Below are 24,233 nucleotides of genomic sequence, written 5' to 3'. Positions count from 1 at the left end.
TCCAATCACTGCTATGAGGATGGACCTCTCCTCTTCTCTCTATACACCAAGTCACTCAGCTCCGTCATATCCTCACATGGTCTCTCCTATCACTGCTATGCAGATGACATTCAACTGTTTTTCTCCTTACCACCTTCTGACACCCAGGTGGCGACACACATCTCTGGTGCCTGGCAAATATCTCAGCTTGGATGTCGGCCCTCCACCTCAACCTCAACAAGTCGGAACTGCTCTTCCTCCTGGGGAAGACCTGCCCGCTCAAAGACCTCTCCATCACAGTTGACAACTCCAGTGTTGCCCTCCCAGAGTGCAAAGAACCTTGGCGTGACCCTGGACAACACCCTGTTGTTCTCTGCAAACATGCTCTACAACATCTGTAGAGTACGACCCTACCTCACACAGGAAGAGGAACATCCGTAGAGTACGACCCTACCTCACACAGGAAGAGGAACATCCGTAGAGTACGACCCTCCCTCACACAGGAAGAGGAACATCCGTAGAGTACGACCCTACCTCACACAGGAAGAGGAACATCCGTAGAGTACGACCCTACCTCACACAGGAAGAGGAACATCCGTAGAGTACGACCCTCCCTCACACAGGAAGAGGAACATCTGTAGAGTACGACCCTACCTCACACAGGAAGAGGAACATCCGTAGAGTACGACCCTACATCACACAAGAGCGTCTGTTAAATCACTTTTTTTTTTAAAGATCAATAACAAAAGGTGCAGTGAGGGAAAAAAGTATTTGATCCCCTGCTGATTTTGTACGTTTGCCCACTGACAAAGACATGATCAGTCGATAATTTTAATGGAAGGTTTATTTGAACAGTGAGAGACAGAATAACAACAACAGAAAATCCAGAAAAACACATGTCAAAAATGTTATAAATTGATTTGTATTTTAATGAGGGAAATAATTATTTGACCCTTCGGCAACACATGCCTTAGGTGGCAAAACCCTTGTTGGCAATCACAGAGGTCAGACGTTTCTTGTAGCTGGCCACCAGGTTTGCACACATCTCAGGAGGGATTTTGTCCCACTCCTCTTTGCAGATCTTCTTCAAGTCATTAAGGTTTCGAGGTTGACGTTGGGCAACTCGAACCTTCAGCTCCCTCCACAGATTTTCTATGGGATTAAGGTCTGGAGACTGGCTAGGCCACTCCAGGACCTTAATGTGCTTCTTCTTGAGCCACTCCTTTGTTGCCTTGGCCGTGTGTTTTGGGTCATTGTCATGCTGGCATTTTCAATGCCCTGGCTGAGGGAAGGAGGTTCTCACCCAAGATTTGACGGTACGTGGCCCCGTCCTTCGTCCCTTTGATGCGGGGAAGTTGTCCTGTCCCTTAGCAGAAAAACACCCCCAAAGCATAATGTTTCCACCTCCATGTTTGACGTGGGGATGGTGTTCTTGGGTTCATAGGCAGCATTCCTCCTCCTCCAAACACCGCGAGTTGAGTTGATGCCAAAGAGCTCCAATTTGGTCTCTTCTGACCACAACACTTTCACCCAATTGTCCTCTGAATCATTCAGATGTTCATTGGCAAACTTCAGACAGGCATGATGTATATGTGCTTTCTTGAGCAGGAGGACCTTGCTGGTGCTGCAGGATTTCATTCCTTCATGGCGTAGTGTTACCAATTATTTTCTTGGTGACTTGAGATCATTGACAAGATCCTCCCGTGTAGTTCTGGGCTGATTCCTCACCATTCTCATGATCATTGCAACTCCACGAGGTGAGATCTTGCATGGAGCCCCAGGCCGAGGGAGATTGACAGTTCTTTTGTGTTTCTTCCATTTGCGAATAATTGCACCAACTGTTGTCACCTTCTCACCAAGCTGCTTGGCGATGGTCTTGTAGCCCATTCCAGCCTTGTGTAGGTCTACAATCTTGTCCCTGACATCCTTGGAGAGCTCTTTGGTCTTGGCCATGGTGGAGAGTTTGGAATCGGATTGATTGATTGCTTCTGTGGACAGGTGTCTTTTATACAGTTAACAAACTGAGATTAGGAGCACTCCCTTTAAGAGTGTGCTCCTAATCTCAGCTCATTCCCTGTATAAAAGACACCTGGGTGTCACGCCTTGGTCTTAGTATTTTGTGTTTTCTTTAATTATTTGTTCAGGCCAGGGTGTGACATGGGGTTATTGTATTGTCGTATTGGGGTTTTTGTAGGCATTGGGATTGTGGTTGATTAGGGGTGTGTCTAGTATAAGCTTGGCTGCCTGAGGCGGTTCTCAATCAGAGTCAGGTGATTCTTGTTTTCTCTGATGGGGAACCGTATTTAGGTAGCCTGGGTTTCACTGTGTATTTCGTGGGTGATTGTTCCTGTCTCTGTGTAGTTTTCACCAGATAGGCTGTAATTAGGTTTTCACGTTCCGTTTGTTGTTTTGTATTCATAAGTTATTTCATGTATCACTATATTTTTCATTAAAGAACATGAGTAACCACCACGCTGCATTTCGGTCCGACTCTCTTTCAACAAACGAAGAACTCCGTTACACTGGGAGACGGAAATCTTTCTGATTGAGAGGATGTCAAATACTTATTTCCCTCACTAAAATACAAATCAATTGATAACATTTTTGACATGTGTTTTTCTGGATTTTTTTGTTGTTATTCTCAGTGTTCAAATAAACCAACCATTAAAATTATAGACTGATTATTTCTTTGTCAGTGGGCCAACGTACAAAATCAGCAGGGGATCAAAAACTTTTTCCCCCTCACTGTACATTCATAGTATTTACCAAGCAAAAATACACTAATTGATTTGACCATTACAAGTAAAACAAAAAACAATGAATTAGAAAATAAACCCAAATTAAACCCAACCCTCCAACCCCACATTTGACCACATTAATAAAGTTCACTAGATCTTACAGCTGAAATCTCGGACCTGCCTGGTGTGTTCCTTGTTCTTCATGACGCTCTCTGCGCTTTTAACGGACCTCTGAGACTATCACAGTGCAGGTACATTTATACGGAGACTTGATTACACACAGGTGGATTGTATTTATCATCATTAGTCATTTAGGTCAACATTGGATCATTCAGAGATCCTCACTGAACTTCTGGAGAGAGTTTGCTGCACTGAAAGTAAAGGGGCTGAATAATTTTGCACGCCCAATTTTTCAGTTTTTGATTTGTTAAAAAAGTTTGAAATATCCAATAAATGTCGTTCCACTTCATGATTGTGTCCCACTTGTTGTTGATTCTTCACAAAAAAATGCAGTTTTATATCTTTATTTTTGAAGCCTGAAATGTGACAAAAGGTCGCAAAGTTCAAGGGGGCCGAATACTTTCGCAAGGCACTGTACATTTGACATTTTACTCATTTAGCAGATGCTCTTATCCAGAGCGACTTGCCATTAGTGAATTCATCTTAAGATAACTAGAGTGGATTCGGAAAGTATCCAGACCATCTGACTTTTTCCACATTTTGTTATGCCTTATTCTAAAATGGATGAAATACTTTCCCCCCTCATCAATCTGCACACAATACCCCTATATAACTGAAAAAGCAAAAGCAGGTTTTTAGAAATGTTTGCAAATCTATATAATTTTTTTTTTATATATAATATTTACATAATTATTCAGACCCTTTACTCAGTACTTTGAGTTTCTCCCATTCTTCTCTGTAGATCCTCTCAAGCTCGGTCAGGTTGAATGGGGAGCGTCCCTGCACAGCTATTTTCAGGTCTCTCCAGAGATGTTCGATCAGGTTCAAGTCCAGGCTCTGGCTGGGCCACACAAGGACATTCAGAGACCTGTCCTGAAGCCAATCCTGCGTTGTCTTGGCTGTGTGCTTAGGGTCGTTGCCCTGTTGGAAGGTGAACCTTCGCCCAAGTCTAGGGTCCCGAGTGCTCTGGAGCAGGTTTTCATCAATAATCTCTGTACTTTGCTCCATTCATCTTTCCCTCGATCCTAACTAGTCTCCCAGTCCCTGTCACTGAAAAACATCCCCACAGCATGATGCTGCCACCACCATGCTTCACCGTAGGGATGGTGCCAGGTTTCCTCCAGACTTGGTGCTTGGCATTCAAACCAAAGAGTTCTATCTTTGTTTGACCAGACCAGAGAATCTTGATTTCTCATGGACTAAGAGTCAGTTTGAATGGGCGGCCAGCTCTAGGAAGAGTCTTGGTGAGTCTTGGTGGTTCCAAACTTCTTTCATTTAAGAATGATGCCACTGCGTTCTTGGGGACCTTCAATTCTGCATTTTTTTTTTTTCCTTCCCCAGATCTACGGAAATTTCCTTCGACGTCATGGTTTGGTTTTTGTTCTGACATGCACTGTCAACTGTGGGAGCTTATATATATATTGCATATGTAACATGTGGAAAAAGTCAAGGATACATTCCGAATGCACACACACATATCACAGAAAGTACATCTTTCATCATCTTTCATCATCATCTTATAAAAGAAATGCCTTGACTTCTGAATGTGGTTTGTTTTTCTCGGATAGTTTAAGTCTGAAGTTTACATACACCTTAGCCAAATACATTTAAACTCAGATTTTCACAATTCCTGACATTCAAACCTTGTAAATAAATCCCTGTTTTAGGTCAGTCAAAATTCCCTTAGGTCATTTATGATCACCACTTTATTTTAAGAATGTGAAATGTCAGAATAATAGTAGAGAGAATGATTTATTTCAGATTTTATTTCTTACATTACATTCCCAGTGGGTCAGAAGGTGACATACACTCAAATAGTATTTGCTAGCATTGCTTTTAAATTGTTTAACTTGGGACAAACGTTTCGGGTAGCCTTCCACAAGCTTCCCACACACAATAAATTGAGTGAAGTTTGTCCCATTCCTCCTGACAGAGCTGGTGTAACGGAGTCAGGTTTGTAGGCCTCCATGCTCGCACACGCTTTTTCAGTTCTGCCCACAAATGTTCTATAGGATTGAGGTCAGGGCTTTGTGATGGCCACTCCAATACCTTGACTTTGTTGTCCTTAAGCCATTTTGCCACAACTTTGGAAGTTTGCTTGGGGTCATTGTCCATTTGGAAGACCCATTTGCAACCAAGCTTTAACTTCCTGATTGATGTCTTGAGATGTTGCTTCTGTATATCCACCTAATTTTCCTGCCTCATGACACCATCTATTTTATGAAGTGCACCAGTCCCTCCTGCAACCAAGCCACCCCACAACATGATGCTGCCACCCCCGTGCTTCACGGTTGGGATGGTGTTCTTCGGCTTGCAAGCCTCCCTCTTTTTCCTGTGAATATGTCTTTACCTATTCTAAACCATGTGAATGTGTCTTTACCTATTCTAAACCATGTGTCTTTACCTATTCTAAACCATGTGGATGTGACTTTACCTATTCTAAACCATGTGTCTGTACCTATTCTAAACCATGTGTCTGTACCTATTCTAAACCATGTGTCTGTACCTATTCTAAACCATGTGTCTGTACCTATTCTAAACCATGTGTCTGTACCTATTCTAAACCATGTGTCTTTACCTATTCTAAACCATGTGTCTTTACCTATTCTAAACCATGTGTCTTTACCTATTCTAAACCATGTGTCTTTACCTATTCTAAACCATGTGTCTTTACCTGTGTCTTTATTCTAAACCATGTGTCTTTACCTGTGTCTTTACCTATTCTAAACCATGTGTCTTTACCTATTCTAAACCATGTGTCTGTACCTATTCTAAACCATGTGTCTTTACCTATTCTAAACCATGTGAATGTGTCTTTACCTATTCTAAACCATGTGTCTTTACCTATTCTAAACCATGTGAATGTGTCTTTACCTATTCTAAACCATGTGTCTTTACCTATTCTAAACCATGTGTCTTTACCTATTCTAAACCATGTGTCCTTACCTATTCTAAACCATGTGGATGTGTCTGTACCTATTCTAAACCATGTGAATGTGTCTGTACCTATTCTAAACCATGTGTCTGTACCTATTCTAAACCATGTGTCTGTACCTATTCTAAACCATGTGGATGTGTCTTTACCTATTCTAAACCATGTGTCTGTACCTATTCTAAACCATGTGTCTGTACCTATTCTAAACCATGTGTCTGTACCTATTCTAAACCATGTGTCTGTACCTATTCTAAACCATGTGTCTGTACCTATTCTAAACCATGTGTCTTTACCTATTCTAAACCATGTGTCTTTACCTATTCTAAACCATGTGGATGTGTCTTTACCTATTCTAAACCATGTGTCTTTACCTATTCTAAACCATGTGTCTGTACCTATTCTAAACCATGTGTCTTTACCTATTCTAAACCATGTGTCTGTACCTATTCTAAACCATGTGTCTGTACCTATTCTAAACCATGTGTCTTTACCTATTCTAAACCATGTGTCTTTACCTATTCTAAACCATATGTCTTTACCTATTCTAAACCATGTGTCTTTACCTATTCTAAACCATGTGTCTGTACCTATTCTAAACCATGTGTCTTTACCTATTCTAAACCATGTGTCTGTACCTATTCTAAACCATGTGTCTTTACCTATTCTAAACCATGTGTCTTTACCTATTCTAAACCATGTGTCTTTACCTATTCTAAACCATGTGTCTTTACCTATTCTAAACCATGTGTCTGTACCTATTCTAAACCATGTGTCTTTACCTATTCTAAACCATGTGTCTTTACCTATCCTAAACCATGTGTCTTTACCTATTCTAAACCATGTGTCTGTACCTATTCTAAACCATGTGTCTGTACCTATTCTAAACCATGTGTCTTTACCTATTCTAAACCATGTGAATGTGTCTTTACCTATTCTAAACCATGTGTCTGTACCTATTCTAAACCATGTGTCTTTACCTATTCTAAACCATGTGTCTTTACCTATTCTAAACCATGTGTCTTTACCTATTCTAAACCATGTGTCTTTACCTATTCTAAACCATGTGTCTGTACCTATTCTAAACCATGTGTCTGTACCTATTCTAAACCATGTGTCTTTACCTATTCTAAACCATGTGTCTTTACCTATTCTAAACCATGTGTCTTTACCTATTCTAAACCATGTGTCTTTACCTATTCTAAACCATGTGTCTGTACCTATTCTAAACCATGTGTCTGTACCTATTCTAAACCATGTGTCTTTACCTATTCTAAACCATGTGTCTTTACCTATTCTAAACCATGTGTCTGTACCTATTCTAAACCATGTGTCTTTACCTATTCTAAACCATGTGTCTTTAATTCTAAACCATGTGTCTTTACCTATTCTAAACCATGTGTCTGTACTTTACCTATTCTAAACCATGTGTCTTTACCTATTCTAAACCATGTGTGTCTTTACCTATTCTAAACCATGTGTCTTTACCTATTCTAAACCATGTGTCTATACCTATTCTAAACCATGTGTCTGTACCTATTCTAAACCATGTGTCTGTACCTATTCTAAACCATGTGTCTTTACCTATTCTAAACCATGTGTCTTTACCTATTCTAAACCATGTGTCTTTACCTATTCTAAACCATGTGTCTTTACCTATTCTAAACCATGTGTCTTTACCTAATCTAAACCATGTGTCTGTACCTATTCTAAACCATGTGTCTTTACCTATTCTAAACCATGTGTCTTTACCTATTCTAAACCATGTGTCTTTACCTATTCTAAACCATGTGTCTGTACCTATTCTAAACCATGTGTCTTTACCTATTCTAAACCATGTGTCTTTACCTATTCTAAACCATGTGTCTGTACCTATTCTAAACCATGTGTCTTTACCTATTCTAAACCATGTGTCTGTACCTATTCTAAACCATGTGTCTGTACCTATTCTAAACCATGTGTCTGTACCTATTCTAAACCATGTGTCTGTACCTATTCTAAACCATGTGTCTTTACCTATTCTAAACCATGTGTCTTTACCTATTCTAAACCATGTGAATGTGTCTTTACCTATTCTAAACCATGTGTCTTTACCTATTCTAAACCATGTGTCTTTACCTATTCTAAACCATGTGTCTTTACCTATTCTAAACCATGTGTCTTTACCTATTCTAAACCATGTGTCTTTACCTATTCTAAACCATGTGTCTTTACCTATTCTAAACCATGTGTCTGTACCTATTCTAAACCATGTGTCTTTACCTATTCTAAACCATGTGTCTGTACCTATTCTAAACCATGTGTCTTTACCTATTCTAAACCATGTGTCTGTACCTATTCTAAACCATGTGTCTGTACCTATTCTAAACCATGTGAATGTGTCTGTACCTATTCTAAACCATGTGTCTTTACCTATTCTAAACCATGTGTCTGTACCTATTCTAAACCATGTGTCTTTACCTATTCTAAACCATGTGTCTTTACCTATTCTAAACCATGTGTCTTTACCTATTCTAAACCATGTGTCTTTACCTATTCTAAACCATGTGTCTTTACCTATTCTAAACCATGTGTCTTTACCTATTCTAAACCATGTGTCTGTACCTATCCTAAACCATGTGTCTGTACCTATTCTAAACCATGTGTCTTTACCTATTCTAAACCATGTGTCTGTACCTATTCTAAACCATGTGTCTTTACCTATTCTAAACCATGTGTCTATACCTATTCAAAACCATGTGTCTGTACCTATTCTAAACCATGTGAATGTGTCTTTACCTATTCTAAACCATGTGTCTTTACCTATTCTAAACCATGTGTCTTTACCTATTCTAAACCATGTGTCTTTACCTATTCTAAACCATGTGTCTGTACCTATTCTAAACCATGTGAATGTGTCTTTACCTATTCTAAACCATGTGTCTTTACCTATTCTAAACCATGTGTCTTTACCTATTCTAAACCATGTGTCTGTACCTATTCTAAACCATGTGAATGTGTCTTTACCTATTCTAAACCATGTGTCTTTACCTATTCTAAACCATGTGTCTTTACCTATTCTAAACCATGTGAATGTGTCTGTACCTATTCTAAACCATGTGTCTGTACCTATTCTAAACCATGTGTCTTTACCTATTCTAAACCATGTGAATGTGTCTGTACCTATCCTAAACCATGTGTCTGTACCTATTCTAAACCATGTGTCTGTACCTATTCTAAACCATGTGTCTTTACCTATTCTAAACCATGTGTCTTTACCTATTCTAAACCATGTGTCTTTACCTATTCTAAACCATGTGTCTTTACCTATTCTAAACCATGTGTCTGTACCTATTCTAAACCATGTGTCTTTACCTATTCTAAACCATGTGTCTGTACCTATTCTAAACCATGTGTCTTTACCTATTCTAAACCATGTGTCTGTACCTATTCTAAACCATGTGTCTTTACCTACCCATGTATTCTAAACCATGTGTCTTTACCTATTCTAAACCATGTGTCTTTACCTATTCTAAACCATGTGTCTTTACCTATTCTAAACCATGTGTCTGTACCTATTCTAAACCATGTGTCTGTACCTATTCTAAACCATGTGTCTTTACCTATTCTAAACCATGTGTCTTTACCTAAACCATTCTAAAACCATGTGTCTTTACCTATTCTAAACCATGTGTCTTTACCTATTCTAAACCATGTGTCTGTACCTATTCTAAACCATGTGTCTGTACCTATTCTAAACCATGTGTCTGTACCTATTCTAAACCATGTGTCTACCTATTCTAAACCATGTGTCTTTACCTATTCTAAACCATGTGTCTGTACCTATTCTAAACCATGTGTCTTTACCTATTCTAAACCATGTGTCTTTACCTATTCTAAACCATGTGTCTGTACCTATTCTAAACCATGTGTCTACCTATTCTAAACCATGTGTCTTTACCTATTCTAAACCATGTGTCTGTACCTATTCTAAACCATGTGTCTACCTATTCTAAACCATGTGTCTTTACCTATTCTAAACCATGTGTCTGTACCTATTCTAAACCATGTGTCTTTACCTATTCTAAACCATGTGTCTGTACCTATTCTAAACCATGTGTCTACCTATTCTAAACCATGTGTCTACCTATTCTAAACCATGTGTCTTTACCTATTCTAAACCATGTGTCTGTACCTATTCTAAACCATGTGTCTTTACCTATTCTAAACCATGTGTCTTTACCTATTCTAAACCATGTGTCTTTACCTATTCTAAACCATGTGTCTACCTATTCTAAACCATGTGTCTACCTATTCTAAACCATGTGTCTACCTATTCTAAACCATGTGGATGTGTCTTTACCTATTCTAAACCATGTGTCTCTACCTATTCTAAACCATGTGAATGTGTCTTTACCTATTCTAAACCATGTGTCTGTACCTATTCTAAACCATGTGTCTGTACCTATTCTAAACCATGTGTCTGTACCTATTCTAAACCATGTGTCTACCTATTCTAAACCATGTGTCTTTACCTATTCTAAACCATGTGTCTTTACCTATTCTAAACCATGTGTCTGTACCTATTCTAAACCATGTGTCTACCTATTCTAAACCATGTGTCTACCTATTCTAAACCATGTGTCTTTACCTATTCTAAACCATGTGTCTTTACCTATTCTAAACCATGTGTCTACCTATTCTAAACCATGTGTCTACCTATTCTAAACCATGTGTCTACCTATTCTAAACCATGTGGATGTGTCTTTACCTATTCTAAACCATGTGTCTCTACCTATTCTAAACCATGTGAATGTGTCTTTACCTATTCTAAACCATGTGTCTGTACCTATTCTAAACCATGTGTCTGTACCTATTCTAAACCATGTGTCTGTACCTATTCTAAACCATGTGTCTACCTATTCTAAACCATGTGTCTTTACCTATTCTAAACCATGTGTCTGTACCTATTCTAAACCATGTGTCTTTACCTATTCTAAACCATGTGTCTTTACCTATTCTAAACCATGTGTCTGTACCTATTCTAAACCATGTGTCTACCTATTCTAAACCATGTGTCTTTACCTATTCTAAACCATGTGTCTGTACCTATTCTAAACCATGTGTCTACCTATTCTAAACCATGTGTCTTTACCTATTCTAAACCATGTGTCTGTACCTATTCTAAACCATGTGTCTTTACCTATTCTAAACCATGTGTCTGTACCTATTCTAAACCATGTGTCTACCTATTCTAAACCATGTGTCTACCTATTCTAAACCATGTGTCTTTACCTATTCTAAACCATGTGTCTGTACCTATTCTAAACCATGTGTCTTTACCTATTCTAAACCATGTGTCTTTACCTATTCTAAACCATGTGTCTTTACCTATTCTAAACCATGTGTCTACCTATTCTAAACCATGTGTCTACCTATTCTAAACCATGTGTCTACCTATTCTAAACCATGTGGATGTGTCTTTACCTATTCTAAACCATGTGTCTCTACCTATTCTAAACCATGTGAATGTGTCTTTACCTATTCTAAACCATGTGTCTGTACCTATTCTAAACCATGTGTCTGTACCTATTCTAAACCATGTGTCTACCTATTCTAAACCATGTGTCTTTACCTATTCTAAACCATGTGTCTTTACCTATTCTAAACCATGTGTCTGTACCTATTCTAAACCATGTGTCTACCTATTCTAAACCATGTGTCTACCTATTCTAAACCATGTGTCTTTACCTATTCTAAACCATGTGTCTTTACCTATTCTAAACCATGTGTCTACCTATTCTAAACCATGTGTCTACCTATTCTAAACCATGTGTCTACCTATTCTAAACCATGTGGATGTGTCTTTACCTATTCTAAACCATGTGTCTCTACCTATTCTAAACCATGTGAATGTGTCTTTACCTATTCTAAACCATGTGTCTGTACCTATTCTAAACCATGTGTCTGTACCTATTCTAAACCATGTGTCTGTACCTATTCTAAACCATGTGTCTACCTATTCTAAACCATGTGTCTTTACCTATTCTAAACCATGTGTCTGTACCTATTCTAAACCATGTGTCTTTACCTATTCTAAACCATGTGTCTTTACCTATTCTAAACCATGTGTCTGTACCTATTCTAAACCATGTGTCTACCTATTCTAAACCATGTGTCTTTACCTATTCTAAACCATGTGTCTGTACCTATTCTAAACCATGTGTCTACCTATTCTAAACCATGTGTCTTTACCTATTCTAAACCATGTGTCTGTACCTATTCTAAACCATGTGTCTTTACCTATTCTAAACCATGTGTCTGTACCTATTCTAAACCATGTGTCTACCTATTCTAAACCATGTGTCTACCTATTCTAAACCATGTGTCTTTACCTATTCTAAACCATGTGTCTGTACCTATTCTAAACCATGTGTCTTTACCTATTCTAAACCATGTGTCTTTACCTATTCTAAACCATGTGTCTTTACCTATTCTAAACCATGTGTCTACCTATTCTAAACCATGTGTCTACCTATTCTAAACCATGTGTCTACCTATTCTAAACCATGTGGATGTGTCTTTACCTATTCTAAACCATGTGTCTCTACCTATTCTAAACCATGTGAATGTGTCTTTACCTATTCTAAACCATGTGTCTGTACCTATTCTAAACCATGTGTCTTTACCTATTCTAAACCATGTGTCTGTACCTATTCTAAACCATGTGTCTGTACCTATTCTAAACCATGTGTCTTTACCTATTCTAAACCATGTGTCTGTACCTATTCTAAACCATGTGTCTTTACCTATTCTAAACCATGTGTCTTTACCTATTCTAAACCATGTGTCTTTACCTATTCTAAACCATGTGTCTTTACCTATTCTAAACCATGTGTCTTTACCTATTCTAAACCATGTGTCTTTACCTATTCTAAACCATGTGTCTACCTATTCTAAACCATGTGTCTACCTATTCTAAACCATGTGTCTACCTATTCTAAACCATGTGAATGTGTCTGTACCTATTCTAAACCATGTGTCTGTACCTATTCTAAACCATGTGTCTTTACCTATTCTAAACCATGTGTCTTTACCTATTCTAAACCATGTGTCTTTACCTATTCTAAACCATGTGTCTGTACCTATTCTAAACCATGTGTCTTTACCTATTCTAAACCTATTCTAAACCATGTGTCTTTACCTATTCTAAACCATGTTTCTTTACCTATTCTAAACCATGTGTCTTTACCTATTCTAAACCATGTGTCTGTACCTATTCTAAACCATGTGTCTACCTATTCTAAACCATGTGTCTTTACCTATTCTAAACCATGTGTCTGTACCTATTCTAAACCATGTGTCTTTACCTATTCTAAACCATGTGTCTGTACCTATTCTAAACCATGTGTCTACCTATTCTAAACCATGTGTCTACCTATTCTAAACCATGTGTCTTTACCTATTCTAAACCATGTGTCTGTACCTATTCTAAACCATGTGTCTTTACCTATTCTAAACCATGTGTCTTTACCTATTCTAAACCATGTGTCTTTACCTATTCTAAACCATGTGTCTACCTATTCTAAACCATGTGTCTACCTATTCTAAACCATGTGTCTACCTATTCTAAACCATGTGGATGTGTCTTTACCTATTCTAAACCATGTGTCTCTACCTATTCTAAACCATGTGAATGTGTCTTTACCTATTCTAAACCATGTGTCTGTACCTATTCTAAACCATGTGTCTTTACCTATTCTAAACCATGTGTCTGTACCTATTCTAAACCATGTGTCTGTACCTATTCTAAACCATGTGTCTTTACCTATTCTAAACCATGTGTCTGTACCTATTCTAAACCATGTGTCTTTACCTATTCTAAACCATGTGTCTTTACCTATTCTAAACCATGTGTCTTTACCTATTCTAAACCATGTGTCTTTACCTATTCTAAACCATGTGTCTTTACCTATTCTAAACCATGTGTCTTTACCTATTCTAAACCATGTGTCTACCTATTCTAAACCATGTGTCTACCTATTCTAAACCATGTGTCTACCTATTCTAAACCATGTGAATGTGTCTGTACCTATTCTAAACCATGTGTCTGTACCTATTCTAAACCATGTGTCTTTACCTATTCTAAACCATGTGTCTTTACCTATTCTAAACCATGTGTCTTTACCTATTCTAAACCATGTGTCTGTACCTATTCTAAACCATGTGTCTTTACCTATTCTAAACCATGTGTCTTTACCTATTCTAAACCATGTTTCTTTACCTATTCTAAACCATGTGTCTTTACCTATTCTAAACCATGTGTCTGTACCTATTCTAAACCATGTGTCTACCTATTCTAAACCATGTGTCTTTACCTATTCTAAACCATGTGTCTGTACCTATTCTAAACCATGTGTCTACCTATTCTAAACCATGTGTCTTTACCTATTCTAAACCATGTGTCTGTACCTATTCTAAACCATGTGTCTTTACCTATTCTAAACCATGTGTCTGTACCTATTCTAAACCATGTGTCTACCTATTCTAAACCATGTGTCTACCTATTCTAAACCATGTGTCTTTACCTATTCTAAACCATGTGTCTGTACCTATTCTAAACCATGTGTCTTTACCTATTCTAAACCATGTGTCTTTACCTATTCTAAACCATGTGTCTTTACCTTTCTAAACCTATTCCTGTCTTTACTAAACCATGTGTCTACCTATTCTAAACCATGTGTCTACCTATTCTAAACCATGTGTCTACCTATTCTAAACCATGTGGATGTGTCTTTACCTATTCTAAACCATGTGTCTCTACCTATTCTAAACCATGTGAATGTGTCTTTACCTATTCTAAACCATGTGTCTGTACCTATTCTAAACCATGTGTCTTTACCTATTCTAAACCATGTGTCTGTACCTATTCTAAACCATGTGTCTTTACCTATTCTAAACCATGTGTCTTTACCTATTCTAAACCATGTGTCTTTACCTATTCTAAACCATGTGTCTTTACCTATTCTAAACCATGTGTCTTTACCTATTCTAAACCATGTGTCTTTACCTATTCTAAACCATGTGTCTTTACCTATTCTAAACCATGTGTCTTTACCTATTCTAAACCATGTGTCTTTACCTATTCTAAACCATGTGTCTTTACCTATTCTAAACCATGTGTCTACCTATTCTAAACCATGTGTCTACCTATTCTAAACCATGTGTCTACCTATTCTAAACCATGTGAATGTGTCTGTACCTATTCTAAACCATGTGTCTGTACCTATTCTAAACCATGTGTCTTTACCTATTCTAAACCATGTGTCTTTACCTATTCTAAACCATGTGTCTTTACCTATTCTAAACCATGTGTCTTTACCTATTCTAAACCATGTGTCTTTACCTATTCTAAACCATGTGTCTTTACCTATTCTAAACCATGTGTCTTTACCTATTCTAAACCATGTGTCTGTACCTATTCTAAACCATGTGTCTTTACCTATTCTAAACCATGTGTCTTTACCTATTCTAAACCATGTTTCTTTACCTATTCTAAACCATGTGTCTGTACCTATTCTAAACCATGTGTCTGTACCTATTCTAAACCATGTGTCTGTACCTATTCTAAACCATGTGTCTGTACCTATTCTAAACCATGTGTCTTTACCTATTCTAAACCATGTGTCTGTACCTATTCTAAACCATGTGTCTTTACCTATTCTAAACCATGTGTCTTTACCTATTCTAAACCATGTGTCTTTACCTATTCTAAACCATGTGTCTGTACCTATTCTAAACCATGTGTCTGTACCTATTCTAAACCATGTGAATGTGTCTGTACCTATTCTAAACCATGTGTCTGTACCTATTCTAAACCATGTGTCTGTACCTATTCTAAACCATGTGAATGTGTCTGTACCTATTCTAAACCATGTGAATGTAAAGGGATGGCGTGATTAATGGGGAACCAATGACTTGTCTCCACAATGTCTGTACGCCAGTCACACCCTCCTTTGGCCTTGGGGGAGATGAGGTCTGAGACAAGATGTGTGTGGTAGTGTCTGGAACCACTGTATGTCCTCTCTGATGTTACACCTATCCTGGGGTAGTGTATGACCTAGAGGCTCACTCCCCTCAGTGTGATGTGTGTGGTAGTGTCTGGAACCACTGTATGTCCTCTCTGATGCTACACCTATCCTGGGGTAGTGTATGACCTAGAGGCTCACTCCCCTCAGTGTGATGTGTGTGGTAGTGTCTGGGGTAGTGTATGACCTAGAGGCTCACTCCCCTCAGTTACTGTGAGCAGTGGGTATCTGGGGTAGTTGACAATTGATTTATGCCATAGAATGAATCAGTGTTTCTGTGCTATGAAGTACCAGGGACGAGACCGAGCCTCGTCTTAGGGGCCTGACTAAACATAGCAAGGGGCCTGACATCTTCATAGCAAATGCTATCGGTCTGCGTGAGACTCATTTATCATTTATCAAGTTTCACCTTGTGACCAATTCCACGCATCTGTTGTTTGTCATGAAGACTAAAAGGGAGTATTTTTTCAATAAAATATATTTTGTATTCTTCACATGTCAGCACTACTCTCCACAACACTTGGAAGTGTTGAGCCGACCAGCCTCATCATTATAGAACTATTTGCTCTATCCTTATTAAAAAGTTTAGAATAAATTAATATCCTGACGGGTGATTGACCTCGTCTCTCCTCATTATTGATTAGAATTTCCACGACAACGTACCAAGTAAACAATGGACCCCACTACCAGAGAACAACTCACTTACCAGGCATCGCGCGAGTACCATTCACACGAGGAGACGCCAATAAGATCCTCTTCCCTATACCTCCAACATGGATAACCCAGCTCCTCTACTGGAGACATTAACATCCAACTCCAGAGAAAGAGACTGGTTTGTTCCACTCTTAGTGAGTATTGGCTCAACAAGCGCATTCCAAGAGGACTGAGAATACAGACGATAGGGGAAAACGACTTCGTTCAGAAACGGGGTGAAATCCTCAACAAATGTTTCTTTAAGATTTAATGCTATTAATCGTTGAACATGTGTCGAAGGAAGTAAAAGAGGTTGAAGTTAAGATCAGCGAACATAAGGTTATAATGAAGGAGATTTGAGGCCCAGACTTCAAAGCCATAGACGACACGATCAACCAGTCCACTGGGAAATACATAGACTTTCTACAAGCAACATCAATAAATATCAGCCAAACACAGAGGACTACCAGCTCAACAAGGTCTACACGTGGGAAAGCCCAAGGACGGGAGCACTGAGAGGCCGATGTAGGGACGACTGGGGGACGACCGGGGGACGACCGGGGGACGACGTAGGGACGACTGGGGGACGACCGGGGGCGACCGGGGGCGGCGTAGGGGCGACTGGGGGCGACCGGGGATGACCGGGGGCGGCGTTGGGGCGACTGGGGGCGACCGGGGGGCGACCGGGGGCGACCGGGGGCGGCGTAAGGGCGACTGGGGGCGGCGTAGGGATGACTGGGGGCGGCGTAGGGGCGACTGGGGGCGGCGTAGGGGCGATGTAGGGGCGACCGGGGGCGGCGTAGGGGCGACTGGGGGCGGCGTAAGGGGCGACCGGGGGCAGCGTAAAGGGCGACCGGGGGCGGCGTAGGGGCGACCGGGGGCGGCGTAGGGGCGACTGGGGGCGGCGTAGGGGCGACTGGGGGCGGCGTAGGGGCAGCGTAAGGGCGACCGGGGGACGGCGTAGGGGCAGCGTAAGGGGCGACCGGGGGGGCGGCGTAGGGCGACCGGGGGGCGACTGGGGGCGACTGGGGGCGACCGGGGGCGGCGTAGGGGCGGCGTAGGGGCGACCGGGGGCGGCGTAGGGGCGACCGGGGGCGACGTAGGGGCGACCGGGGGGCGGCGTAAGGGGGCGTAGGGGCGACGAGGGGGGCGACCGGGGGCGGCGTAGGGGCGACCGGGGGCGACATAGGGGCGGCCGGGGGACGGCGTAGGGGCGACCGGGGGCGACATAGGGCGACCGGGGGGCGGCGTAAGGGCGACCGGGGGCGACCGGGGGGCGACTTAGGGCGGCGTAGGGGCGACCGGGGGCGGCGTAGGGGCGACCGGGGGCGACGTAAGGGACGGCGTAGGGACGACCGGGGGCGACGTAGGGGCGACCGGGGGCGGCGTAGGGGCGGCGTAAAGGGCGACCGGAGGGCGACCGGGGCGGCGTAAGGGCGACCGGGGCGACATAGGGGCGACCGGGGCGGCGTAGGGGCGTAGGGGCGACCGGGGGCGGCGTAGGGCGACCGGGGGGGCGACCGGGGGCGGCGTAGGGGCGACCGGGGGCGACATGGGGCGACCGGGGACGACCGGGGGCGACCGGGGACAACTTAGGGCGACCGGGGGCGACATAGGGGCGACCGGGGGCGACCGGGGGCGGCGTAGGGGCGACCGGGGACGACATAGGGCGGCCGGGGGCGACGTAGTGACGACCGGGGGCGACATAGGGGCGACCGGGGACGACCGGGGGATGACGTAGGGGCGACCGGGGGCGACCGGGGGCGGCGTAGGGGCGGCGTAGGGGCGACCGGGGGCGACCGGGGGCGACATAGGGGCGACCGGAGGGCGACCGGGGGCGACCGGGGGACGACCGGGGCGACCGGGGGATGATGTAGGGGCGACCAGGGGCGACCGGGGGGCGGCGTAGGGGCGACCGGGGGGCGACCGGGGACGACGTAAGGGCGACCGGGGGCGGCGTAGGGACGGCGTAAGGGCGACCGGGGGCGACCTAGGGGCGACCGGGGGACAACGAAGGGGCGGCGTAGGGGACGACCGGGGGGACGACCGGGGGCGACCGGGGGACGACGTAAAGGGACGACCGGGGACGACCGGGGGACGATGTAGGGACGACCGGGGGACGACCGGGGGACGACGTAGGGACGACCGGGGGACGACGTAGGGACGACCGGGGGACGACCGGGGGACGACGTAGGGACGACCGGGGGACGACGTAGGGACGACGTAGCAGCTGGAGGACATGGAGACGCAGACACAGAGGCATCCACTGAGAGCGAATTCCCTACAGACAGCGACTCCAGCTACCATCGCATACAGACTGTGAATGTGTCCACTGAGAGCGAATTCCCTACATTTAGCAGACGCTCTTATCCAGAGCGACTTACAAATTGGTGCATTCACCTTATGACATCCAGTGGAACAGTAGTGCATCTAAATCTTTTAAGGGGGTGAGAGGGATTACTTCATCCTATCCTAGGTATTCCTTAAAGAGGTGGGGTTTCAGGTGTCTCCGGAAGGTGGTGATTGACTCCGCTGTCCTGGCGTCGTGAGGGAGTTTGTTCCACCATTGGGGGGCCAGAGCAGCGAACAGTTTTGACTGGGCTGAGCGGGAACTGTACTTCCTCAGTGGTAGGGAGGCGAGCAGGCCAGAGGTGGATGAACGCAGTGCCCTTGTTTGGGTGTAGGGCCTGATCAGAGCCTGGAGGTACTGAGGTGCCGTTCCCCTCACAGCTCCGTAGACAAGCACCATGGTCTTGTAGCGGATGCGAGCTTCAACTGGAAGCCAGTGGAGAGAGCGGAGGAGCGGGGTGTCGTGAGAGAACTTGGGAAGGTTGAACACCAGACGGGCTGCGGCGTTCTGGATGAGTTGTAGGGGTTTAATGGCACAGGCAGGGAGCCCAGCCAACAGCGAGTTGCAGTAATCCAGACGGGAGATGACAAGTGCCTGGATTAGGACCTGCGCCGCTTCCTGTGTGAGGCAGGGTCGTACTCTGCGGATGTTGTAGAGCATGAACCTACAGGAACGGGCCACCGCCTTGATGTTAGTTGAGAACGACAGGGTGTTGTCCAGGATCACGCCAAGGTTCTTAGCGCTCTGGGAGGAGGACACAATGGAGTTGTCAACCGTGATGGCGAGATCATGGAACGGGCAGTCCTTCCCGGCAGGAAGAGCAGCTCCGTCTTGCCGAGGTTCAGCTTGAGGTGGTGATCCGTCATCCACACTGATATGTCTGCCAGACATGCAGAGATGCGATTCGCCACCTGGTCATCAAAAGGGGAAAGGAGAAGATTAATTGTGTGTCGTCTGCATAGCAATGATAGGAGAGACCATGTGAGGTTATGACAGAGCCAAGTGACTTGGTGTATAGCGAGAATAGGAGAGGGCCTAGAACAGAGCCCTGGGGGACACCAGTGGTGAGAGCACGTGGTGTGGAGACGGATTCTCGCCACGCCACCTGGTAGGAGCGACCTGTCAGGTAGGACGCAATCCAAGCGTGGGCCGCGCCGGAGATGCCCAACTCGGAGAGGGTGGAGAGGAGGATCTGATGGTTCACAGTATCGAAGGCAGCCGATAGGTCTAGAAGGAAGAGAGCAGAGGAGAGAGAGTTAGCTTTAGCAGTGCGGAGCGCCTCCGTGATACAGAGAAGAGCAGTCTCAGTTGAATGACTAGTCTTCAAACCTGACTGATTTGGATCAAGAAGGTCATTCTGAGAGAGATAGCGGGAGAGCTGGCCAAGGACGGCACGTTCAAGAGTTTTGGAGAGAAAAGAAAGAAGGGATACTGGTCTGTAGTTGTTGACATCGGAGGGATCGAGTGTAGGTTTTTTCAGAAGGGGTGCAACTCTCGCTCTCTTGAAGACAGAAGGGACGTAGCCAGCGGTCAGGGATGAGTTGATGAGCGAGGTGAGGTAAGGGAGAAGGTCTCCGGAAATGGTCTGGAGAAGAGAGGAGGGGATAGGGTCAAGCGGGCAGGTTGTTGGGCGGCCGGCCGTCACAAGACGCGAGATTTCATCTGGAGAGAGAGGGGAGAAAGAGGTCAGAGCACAGGGTAGGGCAGTGTGAGCAGAACCAGCGGTGTCGTTTGACTTAGCAAACGAGGATCGGATGTCGTCGACCTTCTTTTCAAAATGGTTGACGAAGTCATCTGCAGAGAGGGAGGAGGGGGGAGGGGGAGGAGGATTCAGGAGGGAGGAGAAGGTTGCAAAGAGCTTCCTAGGGTTAGAGGCAGATGCTTGGAATTTAGAGTGGTAGAAAGTGGCTTTAGCAGCAGAGAGAGAAGAGGAAAATGTAGAGAGGAGGGAGTGAAAGGATGTCAGGTCCGCAGGGAGGCGAGTTTTCCTCCATTTCCGCTCGGCTGCCCGGAGCCCTGTTCTGTGAGCTCGCAATGAGTCGTCGAGCCACGGAGCGGGAGGGGAGGACCGAGCCGGCCTGGAGGATAGGGGACATAGAGAGTCAAAGGATGCAGAAAGGGAGGAGAGGAGGGTTGAGGAGGCAGAATCAGGAGATAGGTTGGAGAAGGTTTGAGCAGAGGGAAGAGATGATAGGATGGAAGAGGAGAGAGTAGCGGGGGAGAGAGAGCGAAGGTTGGGACGGCGCGATACCATCCGAGTAGGGGCAGTGTGGGAAGTGTTGGATGAGAGCGAGAGGAAAAGGATACAAGGTAGTGGTCGGAGACTTGGAGGATTTGCAATGAGGTTAGTGGAAGAACAGCATCTAGTAAAGATGAGGTCGAGCTTATTTCCTGCCTTGTGAGTAGGGGGAAGGTGAGAGGTGAGGTCAAAAGAGGAGAGGAGTGGAAAGAAGGAGGCAGAGAGGAATGAGTCAAAGGTAGACGTGGGGAGGTTAAAGTCGCCCAGAACTGTGAGAGGTGAGCCGTCCTCAGGAAAGGAGCTTATCAAGGCATCAAGCTCATTGATGAACTCTCCGAGGGAACCTGGAGGGCGATAAATGATAAGGATGTTAACCTGTTGCTTCTACTCGGGACGCTTGCGTCCCAACTAGAGCTCTGGAAATGCAAATGCGCTACGCTAAATGCTAATAGTATTAGTTAAAACTCAAAAGTTCATTAAAATACACATGCAGGGTATCGAATTAAAGCTACACTCGTTGTGAATCCAGGCAACAAGTCAGATTTTTAAAATGCTTTTCGGCGAAAGCATGAGAAGCTATTATCTGATAGCATGCAACACCCCAAAAGACCCACAGGGGACATAAACAAAATAATTAGCATTTCGGCTTTACACAAACCGCACAATAAAATAGAAAACATTCATTACCTTTCACCATCTTCTTTGTTGGCACTCCTAGATGTCCCATAAACACTATTTGGGTCTTTATTTCGATTAAATCGGTCCATATAAAGCCTAGATATCGTTATATGTAGACTGTGTGATAAACGAAAAAAACATCGTTTCAAAACGTAACGTCATTTTTTAAAATTAAAAAAGTTGACGATAAACTTTCACAAAACACTTCGAAATACGTTTGTAATGCAACTTTAGGTATTAGTAAACGTTAATAAGCGATAAAATTCATCAGGAGGCGATGTAAAGATCATTAGCTGTCCGTCTGGAAAAATGTCCGGCTAGAAACTCAACGAAAATATCCGGTCCTAGACCGAAGGAGATACGGTGTCCTGTATGTGTTTGACCAAGAAAAAACTCGAAGGGAAATGACAAGACTCTAGACACCGTGTGGAAGCTGTAGGTACTGCAACCTCAGTCAATTAATTGTGGTTCACGTTTATCAATGGGTTCAAGTAGCGCATGGATATATTTTCCCATTTTCAGTGATCCGTTTTTCCTGTGCTTTTCGATGTAAATGCCGTTCTGGTAAAGCCACAGCAGTGATTTAACCAGTTTTTTAAACGTCTGAGTGTTTTCTATCCACACAGACTAAGCAAATGCATATACTATATTCCTGGCATGAGTAGCAGGGCGCTGAAATGTTGCGCGATTTTTAACAGAATGTTCAAAAAAGTAGAGGGTCGACTTAAGAGGTTAAGCTTGAAAGGGCTGGTAACTGTGACAGCATGGAATTCAAAGGAGGCGATAGACAGATGGGTAAGGGGAGAAAGAGAGAATGACCAGTTGGGAGAGATGAGGATCCCGGTGCCACCACCCCGCTGACCAGAAGCTCTCGGGGTGTGCGAGAACACGTGGGCAGACGAAGAGAGAGCAGTAGGAGTAGCAGTGTTGTCTGTGGTGATCCATGTTTCCGTCAGTGCCAAGAAGTCGAGGGACTGGAGGGAGGCATAGGCTGAGATGAACTCTGCCTTGTTGGCCGCAGATCGGCAGTTCCAGAGGCTACCGGAGACCTGGAACTCCACGTGGGTCGTGCGCGCTGGGACCACCAGATTAGGGTGGCCGCGGCCACGCAGTGTGGAGCGTTTGTATGGTCTGTGCAGAGAGGAGAGAACAGGGATAGACAGACACATAGTTGACAGGCTACACAAGAGGCTACGCTAATGCAAAGGAGATTGGAATGACAAGTGGACTACATGTCTCGAGTGTTCAGAAAGTTAAGCTTACGCAGCAAGAATCTTATTGACTAAAATGATTAAAATGATACAGTACTGCTGAAGTAGGCTAGCTGGCAGAGGCTGCGTTGTTGACTATGTAGGCTAGCTGGCAGTTTCTGCGTTGTTGACACTACACTAATCAAGTCGTTCCGTTGAGTGTAATAGTTTCTACTGTGCTACTGTGCTGCTATTCGGGGCTAGCTGGCTAGCTAGCAGTGTTGATTACGTTACGTTGCGTTAAAAGAACGACAATAGCTGGCTAGCTAACCTAGGAAATCGCTCAAGACTACACAATTATCTTTGATACAAAGACAGCTATGTAGCTAGCTATGTAGCTAGCTACGATCAAACAAATCAAGCCGTTGTACTGTAATGAAATGAAATGAAAAATGTGATACTACCTGTGAAGCGAAATGCGACCGGGTTGTTGAGTGAGGAAGTTCAATTCGGTTGCAGTGTCTCCTACGTTAAGGACGACAAATAGCTGGCTAGCTAACCTCGGTAAATTAAGATAATCACTCTAAAACTACACACTCTAAACTACACAATTATCTTGGATATGAAGACAGCAAAGACAACTATGTAGCTAGCTAACACTACACTAATCAAGTCGTTCAGTTGAGTGTAATAGTTGTGCTGCTAATCAGTAGACGGTGGACTAGCTAACGGTGGACGTTAGCTAGCTGGCTAGCTGCGGGGCAGTGTAGACTGCGTTAGGACGACGAAATACGATAATTACGCAATTATCTATGATACAAAGACGGCTATGTAGCTAGCTAAGAAGAAATTGCTAAGATTAGACAAATCAAACCGTTGTACTATAATGAAATGTAATGAAATGTAATACTACCTGCGGACAGAGTGCAGATGCGACCGCTCGCGCCAACCCTACAGACAGCGACTCCAGCTACCATCGCATACAGACTGTTTTTTAGCCCGAAAGCAGCACAACAAGGCTCCATGATGTAGGAGAGGCAAACAGTCAAAGAGGGGACCAGGGACACAGTCCTTGGACATGGAGAGGCAAACAGTCAAAGATGGGACCAGGGACACAGGCCGTGGACACGGAGAGACAAGAGGTCAAAAGAGGGGACCAGGGACACAGACCGTGGACACGGAGAGAC

General features: G+C 43.6%; 1 protein-coding gene across 1 annotated transcript; it reads right to left on the bottom strand.

Annotated features, from left to right (window-relative positions):
- Positions 1-17,070: 17,070 nt before the first annotated feature.
- LOC135572147 (basic proline-rich protein-like) lies at positions 17,071-24,023 on the bottom strand. Its single transcript, XM_065019179.1, has 3 exons — positions 23,960-24,023; positions 18,671-18,819; positions 17,071-18,579 (listed from the first exon to the last, which is right to left on the bottom strand). Exons 1-3 carry the CDS (start codon positions 24,021-24,023, stop codon positions 17,071-17,073), a joined length of 1,722 nt encoding a protein of 573 aa, XP_064875251.1.
- Positions 24,024-24,233: the final 210 nt, after the last annotated feature.

The sequence above is a fragment of the Oncorhynchus nerka genome, linkage group LG6 (assembly GCF_034236695.1).
Source record: "Oncorhynchus nerka isolate Pitt River linkage group LG6, Oner_Uvic_2.0, whole genome shotgun sequence".
Taxonomy (NCBI): Eukaryota; Metazoa; Chordata; class Actinopteri; order Salmoniformes; family Salmonidae; genus Oncorhynchus; species Oncorhynchus nerka.
This window is presented reverse-complemented; position numbering and strand designations above follow the sequence as displayed.